The sequence below is a fragment of the Osmerus eperlanus genome, chromosome 24 (genome assembly GCF_963692335.1).
Source record: "Osmerus eperlanus chromosome 24, fOsmEpe2.1, whole genome shotgun sequence".
In the NCBI taxonomy this organism is placed as follows: Eukaryota; Metazoa; Chordata; class Actinopteri; order Osmeriformes; family Osmeridae; genus Osmerus; species Osmerus eperlanus.
In genome coordinates, this window is record NC_085041.1 from 9,760,399 (window position 1) to 9,771,520 (window position 11,122).

Here is an 11,122-nt window from a genome sequence, read left to right on the forward strand (position 1 = left end):
AATATACATTTTTCAATGGTTCGCAATCTTAGGAGGAATCCGCCATTGCTGCTTGCAGCTATATTTATTATTATTATTATTAATCTTCTTCTCCTTGCGCCACAATAACTCAACATGTTATTGGTCACAAATGTTCTAATTTGGCACATTGATAATACATCCGAGTGGGTACCCCCACACCAAATATGGGACACCTACGACTGTAAGGGGCGCCACAGGCCACGCCCTAAAGTCTGATTTTCAAAGTGATGGCATTTCCACCCCATAGCTCAAATTCTTCTGAAACTTGGTGTACATGCCTTATTTCTCATGGGGAACAAAAAACCCATAAGGTCCGCCATGATGGATTTTCCTGTACAATGATAATTTGGGAAAACCTTCAAAATCGATCTCCTCTTAAACAAAAGTTAAAATTGACTTGAAATTTTGTACAGATATGTATCATTGATGTATTTAAAAACGTCTATTTATGTAACTGTCCACATTGCCTCAATATGTTTGTGTCACTAAATCAAATGTAATTTTGAATGATGGGTTTTCAAACCTAATAGGCTTAAAGGTGACATCCCCCTGAAGTACCCTGCAAAGTTTCACCTTGATGTGTGAAAATATGACTGAATTACAGCTGTTTGAGCTTGGACCAAATCTGACAATGCTTGCCATAGGAGAAACAGCTAACTTTTTTATACAGTAACTGAACATGAGAATATTCAACACTGAGAATAGCTCAATGGGCTGGGATGGTGACCTGCAAAGTATAAGGTTGTAGGGTCGAATCCAGCCACAGTCTTTGAGCCTGTCTTAAATTTGAATACCTGTTTAGTTAAACAGGATGACATCGTTCTGAAGTACCATGCACAATTTCACCTTGATATGTCAAAAGATCATTGAATTACAGCTGTTTAAACTTTGGCCGAATCGAACAATGCGTGCTACAAGAGAAGAGTCTTCTTTTTATATACAGTAACCGACCACATGTTCTCAGCCTTGACGGTAGCTCAGTGGGTTGAAACGGTGTCCTGCAAGGCGCAAGGTTACAGGGTCGAATCCAGCCGCTGCCTTTGGGCATGTCATAATTTTGATTATCTGTTTAGTTAAACAGGATGACATCATTCTGAAATACCCTGCGCAATTTCATGCAATTTTACTTTGAAATGTCAACCGTTTCTTAACCTTTGTCCCAAAGCTGACCAAAGCTAATACTCATATCACGCAGTCGGAGCACAGATAGATAATCAGCGTCAACACCCTTGTGTACCCGGCATGCAGGGCGGCATTTCAAAAAACGCAAAGACTTGTGGAAAATAGTTTGGTTACAACAGCCGTGCGAGGGATTTCAGTTGTTGTGTTCGTTCAGTTAGATCGATCTAAATCTAGATGTTACATGTAAAAGTTACATGTGATACACACAGACAAACACACACCCCAGGTTTACATAGAAAGTACATACACACACTTACATTTAACAGTCATAGAATTGACTAAACAAGAACGTTTTTAACCTAATTTTGAATGTCGAAACAGTATCAGCCTCCTTAATTGAGACAGGTAATTTGTTCCAAAGAAAAGGTGCTCTATATGAGAACGCCCTGCCTCCAGCCGTTTTTTTCTTAATTTTGGGAACCACCAGATAGCCGGCATCTTGAGATCTAAGTGTCCTTGTGGGGTGATAGGGTGCGAGGAGACCAGAGAGGTAAGGTGGTGCCAATCCATGCAGATATTTGTAGGTTAGTAATAGAACTTTGAAATCAGCTCTGGCTTGGATAGGGAGCCAGTGTAGAGAGACGAGAGTAGATGTTATGTGATCGAACTTTCTGGTTCTAGTCAATAGTCTAGCAGCAGAATTTTGCACCCGCTGTAAATTTTTTAAGTAGGTAATTGGGAGGCCAGAGAACAACACATTGCAGTAGTCCAGTCGGGATGTAACAAATGCATGTATTAGTATTTCAGCATCATCCTTTGAGAGGAATTTTCGTATTTTGGCTATGTTACGTAGATGGAAAAATGCAGTTCTGGTAATTTGCTTAATATGGTACTCAAACGAAAGGTCTGGGTCCATTGTAACTCCTAGATTTTTTACCAGCTGGCTTGGAGAGACTTTGACGCCATCTAAGTCTAAGGTCAGATTGGATAAATTATTTCTGTATTTTTTAGTACCGAAAATTTGAATCTCTGTTTTATCCGAATTGAGAAGAAGGAAATTTGCTGTCATCCAAGTTCTTAACCCAGAAACACATTTTTCCATGGCCTGTGGTAATTCTCCAGGCTTTATAGACATATATAGCTGAGTATCATCTGCATAACAGTGAAAATTTACCCCAGAGCTTCTAATTATGTTTCCTAAAGGCAGCATATAAAGCGAGAATAACAGAGGGCCTAGAACTGAACCCTGTGGTACTCCGTTTTTTACAGTGGAACTCCTGGATGAGCAGCCATCATAGTGGACAAATTGTGATCTGTCAGATAGATACGATCTAAACCACTGAAGTGAAGTACCAGAAATCCCAACATAGTTCTCCATACGTTCCAGGAGAATCTCATGATCCACAGTGTCAAAAGCTGCACTTAGGTCTAGGAGAACCAGGACAGAGATAGAGCCCGCGTCAGATGCTAATAGTAAGTAGTAAGTAAGTAAGTAAGACTTTATTTATATAGTACATTTCATACAAAAATTGTAGCTCAAGGTACTTTACATAAAATCAATAAAAACAATAATACAAGTGATAAAAGTAATAATTAAACAATAATTTAGCTAATAAAAGTAGTAAAACCCTTCTGAGATAAAATTACTTAAATGCTTCAGTAAAAAGGTAGGTTTTAAGCTGTCTTTTAAAAATGTCTAGCGTATTTGCTTCCCTAATATTTATGGGTAATTTGTTCCATAGTTTTGGGGCGTAATTGACAAAGGCTGAATCACCAATCTTCTTATGACTGCTTCTGGTGACCTCTAATAGGCCTGCATTTGATGATCGCAGTGTTCTAGCTGGTGTGTAGTTTATAAGGGAGTTAGCAATGTAGCTAGGTCCTTGTCCGTGTAGAGCTGGACAAGGACCGTGTAGAGAGTGAGGAAAAGGACCTTAAAGTCAATTCTGAAGGTAACGGGGAGCCAGTGTAGGTTAATAATCTAGCTGCAGAATTTTGAATGAGCTGTAGTCTTTCAGTGGTTTTCTTGGGAAGACCAGTGAAAAGTGCGTTACAGTAGTCCAGCCGGCTGGATATAAAAGCATGAATTAACTTCTCTGCATCATTTTGGTTTATGAATAGTCGTACCTTTGCTATATTCCTCAGGTGAAAGAAAGCTGTTTTGGTCACTTTATTAATGTGAGAGTTGAAATTCAAATCTGAGTCCAGGATTACACCGAGACTCGTCACCTCTGGTTTAAGACAGGGGGTTAAGCCTCCTAGATTCTTAGTAAGCATCTCTCTTTTGGATTTGGGGCCACATAGTAGGACTTCGGTTTTGTCTTCATTTAATTTAAGAAAGTTATCATTCATCCATTTGTTTATTGCCAACAGGCAGTTGGTAATGGAATTGATGGCCGTTGCATCGTTGGGTTCAGTGGATATATATAGTTGTGTGTCATCCGCATAGCTATGGAAATCTATGTTATGTTCTCTGATTATGTTCTAAGGGATGTGTTTATAATCTCTAGCACCGGACCTGAGACACTATCAAATACTCGCTTAAAGAATATTGTGGGTATAGGATCAATATCTGAGGTTGTGGAGTTAGATTCGCTGACAATTTTGGAAAGTTCACTAAGTGTGATACAGGTAAATGTGCTCATGGTTATGTTGCAGAATCTACTGATGTCAGTTTCGACCCCACTATTAATAATACTAGCTCTGATCAAAGGTAATTTGTTCTTGAAGAACAAAGCAAGCTCTTCACATTTAACTGCTGAGGATGGAGGTGGAGCAGGGACAGTGTTTAGCAGCTGGTCAATGGTGGAGAAAAGAACACTGGAAATTCTGTCATTTTATGTAATAATGTTGGAGAAATATTCTCTCCTTGCTAGACGGATGGTTTTGTTATAGGTGGTTAGTGTATCTTTGTAGATATTGTAGTGGATAGTGATCTTTGTTTTCCTCCATTTTCTCTCTGCATTTTATTTTCGTTTCACTAACATTTTTATTTCTCAGCCATGGGGAGGTTCTGCTTGTGCACTTCTTTTTGGTTTTCAGTGGTGCAACAGTGCAAGAGTCTAACACAGATAATAGTGCATCATTGAGGTTCTCTACCATTTCATTCAGAGAGCAATAATGGTTAGTCGGCTCATATAGAGCAAATTGTTCAGAAAATTTCATCATAGCTGTATCGTCTAAATATCTTCTATGGACTAAGAATTCTTTTTTGTTTTTTGTTAGGATAATTTCCACATTAAAAAGTATATAATGATGGTCTGAGAGGGGTAGATCAGTTATTGAAATATTATTGATATTTAGTCCAGTTGTTATCACTAGATCTAGTGTGTTTCCGTGCCGGTGTGTTGGGTCTGTTATGTGTTGAGTTAGATTGAAACTGTCGAGGAGATTTAAGAGCTCAATAGTTCTTGGGTCTGCTTTTTTATTTGCTTGGATATTTAAGTCTCCGTTTAAAACTACTTTGTCATATCTAGTGACACATAGGCTTAATAGTTCAGAGAATTCTTGAATATTGGCGAGTGCTTGGGTGGCCGATATATAATAACAAAAAGTATTGATTCGGTTTTGAGCTCTATAGCAAGATATTCATATGATGTGAATTCACTTAGCTCAGTGATTTTGAACAACAGATTAGAGGAGAAAATAGCTGCGACTCCTCCACCTTTTTTTGATGTCCTAGAAACTTGGTGAAAGCTGTAATCGGGCGGACACGCTTCTATCAAAGTTGCTGTTGCCGTGTCATTGTTTAGCCAGGTTTCTGTTAGACAGATGCAGTCTAAGTTGTTTTCTTTGACCAGATCATTAACTAGAAATGTTTTGTTATTTAGTGATCTAACATTTAGAAGGGCCAGTTTCATCTGTGGGATATTAACAGATAAAACAGGGGTAGATAAATCTGTTGGAAGAATATGGATAGTTCTGTGACTTCTAACATTAGTTTCAGGTTTGTAACCATGCATTTTACCATGCCATTTTCTGTTTGTGATGATGACCGGTATGTCCAATGAAATAGCATGGTGGCTGTCCTAGCGTAGCTTTTCTTTGGGAAAGTCTATGTCACTGAGCTGTTCCATCACAAGGGAATTCATCCGGGGGGTGCAGATCTGTGCAGGGCCCATGTCCTTGCAGGAGGCTGTTTGAATGTTCTGTTCTGTTCCATGGGAGGTTGTTTGGGATGCGTCAGTCAGCTTAGACACAACAGGGATAGGGAGAGAAACTTGATTTGTGGTCAGGAGCATGTGACTGATGTTTGCTGTTAGTAGTCGAGATCCTCTACGGTTTGGGTGGAGTCCGTCAGCTTGAAAACAGTCTGCACAGTTCCAGAACACATTGAAATTATCGATAAATCTCAGTTTGTGTGTCAGACAGACAGATGCCAACCATGTGTTGAAAGATAGTAGTCGACTGAAGGCTTCTTTTCCTCTGCGAAAGCATGCAATCGGTCCACTGATGAATACATCTTGATATCTGTTAAGTGTGTTCAGTAGCTGGGTGAAATGTTTTTTAAGTATCTCAGTGCCAGTTTTCTTGTGTAGGATATCAAACGAGCCAGTGTGGATGATAATCTTAGGGTTGTTTGGTTTATTGTTGAGGATTGTTTGTACCTCTGATGACAGTTCCTCGACAGATGCTGCTGATGTTGCTAAGTCAAATATTTTCTGTCTTTGCCAGTTTAACATGTGCTGTCATGGCATCTCCAATCAAGATAGTGGCCATATGTGGTGTTGTGTTTGCATTTCTAACGTTTGCCTTATCAGTTGCTCCGGAGCCAGTTCTTATCTTATTTGGGTTAGCAATGATAGGACCTTGTGCAAGACCAAGGTTAGCCACTGTTTCAGTGCTAGCAGTAGATTCTATAGTGCTAGCAGCGTTAGCTCCTCTAAGTGTTGATGAGCTGTGGGTAGTCTTAGCATACCTTGGATCTTGATAATCCTGTGGTATTGTTGTCTGATTAGGCTTGATAGGGGGTCGAACAGTGCCTCGAGTGGTCCGAGAGGGGCTTGGAGTGAAATGGAGGACTCCCGGTCGCAGCAGACGATGATGTGTTGGATTTGCATGTGTGTAGTAGCTACCATCATGGTGTGTCGGCGATCTGGGCCCTTCATGTTTGTTAGCTGCGTGGCTAGCACTCCTGTGCCTCTTCGCCTTGGATTCCACACACAAGGGAGAGAGAGTTCCCAGTGGTTCGAATCTGTTTCTGAGTGTGACAGGAGGAGAGATGATGCGGGAAGAGTTTCTGCCTCGCTTTTTTTGCTGTTTATCCTTGGTGCCAGTCCCATCTCCGATGAAGGTAGAAGCGGCGCTAGGCCCCTTTGGTTTAGCGCCGAGAGCAGGCCATCACTCATCCGGTCCAACGGCCGGTGGATAGAAAGCTGGTTCCAAGGGTGGCTCATTGGCCGGTAGCTTAGCCTCCGGGCTAGGTAGCATGGAATCTATAAAGTCTTCGGTCTCTCTGATATCTAAGAGGGTTCTGACTCTTAGCTCCAGTTCGACTATCCTCTGAGTAAGTTGTTTGCAATCGTTGCAAGCCATAGTTCTACAGGGAACAAGCTTTAGCTTGCTTGTCTGTGGTCAGTCTGGGAGAGAAGCCCAAAATACTTCTGTTCTCCTTGGGCTTCAGTCCTCTCAGGTTGTTCCTTTTTGTGGTTGTAGTCGATCCACTTTGCCCCTATCCGAAGTATTTGATTTTGAGTAATATCATCAAAAACTGTCCAAATGATTGAAACTTCAGAGCATTTCTCCGTGAATAACTAGACAATACGATAGAAGCCAGGCAGGGAAGCAAACAGGGAAGCAAGCAGGGAAGGTCAGGGGGAGGAGAGGGAAAGAAAATGCGACTGCCTTCGTTGAGAACCAAAAGTGTGTGGTAACCCTTCCTTTTACAGTCCCTTAAGTACTAGGTATTTACATAGAAAGTAAAGGGTATGTTATGTGTTTTATTGGGTATTACCGATTGGTACCAAGGTGGTAAATACCTAGATAATTCGAAATATTTACCCATTAACTAAATACTAACGTGCTGGTCATTACTGGGTATATTTTCTGTATTATTGGGTATTACCGATTGGTATCAAGGTGGTAAATACCTAGATAATTCGAAGTATTTACCCATTAACTAAATAATAACGTGCTGGTCATTACTGGGTCATTTTCACTGGTCCTAATTAGGGAAAGACAGAAGACAAAACTTAGTATTTACCTGGAAACTTATAAATATTACTATTTAAATACCGCTGGTAGTAAGTTGGTAACTACGGGATATATATATGGTAAATTATAATGTGTTATTGGGTAAATACCACTGCTACTAAGTAGGTAAAGACGGCCAAGCTCCAGCAGAATTACGAACAAAATACTCTACTAGTATGAACTTGTACTATACGTTCCAAGGCGATACCAGGTAAAACATGGCTATTTACTCAGTAAGTAATCTGAAACTGGACTGTAAAAGGCTTAAGCCGTGTTTGTTTCCATGGTGTTACTTACCATACCCTTTGTAAGCGAATACCACTTTGTCAACGTTACCCTTAGTATGAACTTGTACTATACGTTCCAAGGCGATACAAGGTAAAACATGGCTATTTGACAGGGCTCTCAAGTTTTGAAGACAGGCAAGAGTGACATATCCACTCCCCCAGCCCCCCCCCCCTCAAAATTAATTAATTAATTAATTGCTTTTTACCTGACATCTTTGAAGGCAGCAATGATTAATGCATCCATGGCCAGGATACAATGATAAGGTATGACATGATTTTAAAAGTGACCTATAACATCGACTATGCAAAACACTTAAATGTATTTAGTACTAATAAAATTATTAAGCCTATTTGGAAAAATATGTTTCTAATGTGACAATATGTCAGACATCGTGTGATAATGAAAATATGACTAGGCCTAGACTCAGGGGCGATTCTAGGATCAGACCTTTAGGGGTGCTCAGCCCCCAATGACAATGTGACATGAATACAGTGCCTTGCAAAAGTGCAAAACCCCCTTGCTAATAACAGGCATGCAAACAGGTCAAGGGTGAAAAAGGTGAGAAGGATACGGCGAACCCCCGACCCTCTAGGGGGGTCCGGGGGCATGGTCCCAATTGATTACATTTTAAAGTTAAACGCATGAATCTGGTGCACTCTGGAGCAAAATTAAGAGGCTAGATCTATGTAGAATCTGTGATCTTGTAAACAATGTCATGTTCTTTTAACCATAAATACATTTTTGGTATAGCATTGGTTCCACAGCCAGTTGTAAAGTTGGGAAGCACGGGTAAAATGCTGTGTTGGCCACGGCCACGACCCTCTACCCCCCCCCCCCCCCTCACTGGATAACAATGAATACATTTATGTATTATTATGCAAAATATTGAATGAATGAAAAAACTAAGGATATCCCTTTCTTCATGAACTACCAGCATCAAATGATAATAAACAATAATATATATATTTCTTTAATTATTATTTTTAGGGGTGCTGAGATGAAATTTAGGGGTGCTTGAGCACCCCTAAAAAGGGTCTAAAATCGCCACTGCCTAGACTACTTGTTCTGAGCAGGTGTTGTCAGTGAACAGGCTGTAAAACTGTTGGTTAAGTTACAGACACTCATGAAAAACTGATGCTAATTATTAAGAAACATTTTCTAACATTTTCTAAGTTGTCATTGTTTGTGTCAAACAAGTTGTGAATTAGTTGTAACATTAAAACAGGAGATCATGACTTACTCTGTGCTCAAAGTGATGCTCGAGCTCCAGTGGTGTGCTCTGTGGGTGAACAAAACTTTCGGAAGACGTTGTAGCAGAATCACGTTAGCAAATCCAGGATATGCTTTTTGTCCATTGGTTGTTGCGTTAAATCTTACCCAGATACAATAGTGCTATTTTCTGATTGGCTATTGCGTAGACTCTTTCTTTTTTTTGATTGGGTGATAAGTGGCAGGCTCGACTAAGAACTCCAGGGAAGACACGCTTGATTCCTGCCGGTGTTGGACCGAATTCTCACTCCCCCGCAGAATCCCACTCCCCTACGCGTGAACGCGCACTGCCTTTCTAGCGTATTGCTAGTTGTAGTTTGACGAACCGAGGCGATTTTTACAAGCCTAGGTTCCCTCGTCTTAGGCTTTGAGGAAACTGTCATTAGACTATTTAATTCACTTTAGAGCCTATACGATTTGTATGTCGTGCTACTCGTAAAATCCGAATGATTGTCTCAAGAAAATAGACGTACTTTGGAGCTGCACTTGAAAAACGATGTTGATGTCGATGTTGTGCTACACTGTCCTATTATCGGAATGAGAGTAATATGTGAACTAGAGAGGGTACAATTTCTGGGGAAATTGTAGGGTGTGCTTGCTTGTGTCGGTTGCACAGGGGTCTGTTTTTTAATGACATTTTTACAACTGATATTTCTGTATATTTTATATAAAAATGCATAGGGCCTACTTATTATTTATAAAGATTACATAGATTTAAAAGCATCTTTTTTTTGCTGCTCATTTAAAACTCAAGAGTCAACGAGTGAAGTGTAGAATGAAATATGATGTATTCTCATTTCCCCTGCAAGAGGCAGCCTCATAGCTGAATCAAAACGAATAAATTTGGCAGACCGGTGTAAAAATTGACCTAATCTCTATGACTTAAACGTCCTTTTAAGTTTTCCCTTCTCGTGATATTTTCAGGCATTTAGCCTACTGCATTCATTCATTAATAAAGAACCCCCTTTGAAGATTATTCTACGACGTTACCGGTGTTACGTCCCAACTGGTTCCCAATTTAACTGGTTCCCCAGCTGTGCGTGCACCTATCAGTCTGCCTCTATCACCAGATTCGTCACAAATTCACAAACATATTACTGGCGATTTTCAAGTCGGATCTCATATTTGCTGCGGCAAATATAAAAGTAGGCCTATAGGCTACGTGCGCACTACATTAGGCTACCATTCGCGACAAAATAAATGGAGACAAAATAAAACATTTGCAGGCTCGCATGAAGTGGGATTCGATCGCACTAGAGCAAAAACACGTGCGCACCAAAGTCCATTGATTTACACAGCGAGCTAAACAAGCTCAAAAGCTTTGGCTAAATCGTTACGTATTTGTTAACTACGTTGGCCTTCAGGTAACACTTTGATTTGGCTTCTTCTGAATCAACTGGTTCCCATAGACACTACCCGAATGTAAGCTACTATGCACGTATTTGGGCAGTGGCGGTTCTACATTGAATTACACCCAGGGCGAGACGCCCTTCGCGCCCCCTCCCCCCCCCCCCCGATTATGTTCTATACAGCTAAAACAGCCTGGGGTCAAATTGACACCAAACATAATAGGAGGGTTACATAAACATGCCCTTACAAGCTAAATGTCTGTTATTACATGCTATATTAATATAACTTTTATGGAGGAACACTTTTAGTTATGACGTTAAACTATACTTTGTCACGAAATATAGTTGTTGCAAATAGCAAATGTTCGTCTTTGAAACTACCTACAGATTTGAAAATTCCGTTGGCTAATTACAGGGCCTAACCTAAATAATGAAAATAAATAATAACTGAACTTGTAACAGTTTTGTTGCAAAGCACACTATTATGGTGAAATGTTATCTCGTGTTTGTTGAGTTAAAACCGAAATATTGTTGTTGCATAGCAAGTATCATAGCAAAAAGGCTAACAAACGTAAGAATTAGCCTATACCCATTTTTTTTAATTCGCCATTTCACACAATTAAAAAAAACAAAAATGTGCAGGAACTTTAGGCCTATATTTATAATATTATGAATTGTCCGTTCCATTTGGGAGACCCAGTCAGATGAGCTGTCTGTCCCTCTCCCCTTTTTTCACACAGCTTCTGTGCACGGCACCTTCTCAGCAAGCAGGGGTGCCTGCAGCTGCCTGAAGGGGGCGCCAATTTGCCAATTCCCCACACAGTGAAATGATAGAAAAGAGAAAACCGCTTCGCGGCGCAGAGATTTTTATTTATTTATTT

General features: G+C 40.2%; 1 protein-coding gene across 1 annotated transcript; it reads right to left on the bottom strand.

Moving 5' to 3' along the window:
- Positions 1 to 2,627: 2,627 nt before the first annotated feature.
- On the bottom strand, positions 2,628 to 5,122 carry LOC134011407 (uncharacterized). Its single transcript, XM_062451023.1, is given in 2 exon segments — positions 2,628 to 4,652; positions 4,655 to 5,122. Coding segments are annotated over 2 exon segments (1,071 nt in total). The 5' UTR covers positions 5,106 to 5,122; the 3' UTR covers positions 2,628 to 4,032.
- Between the last annotated feature and the right edge of the window lie 6,000 nt (positions 5,123 to 11,122).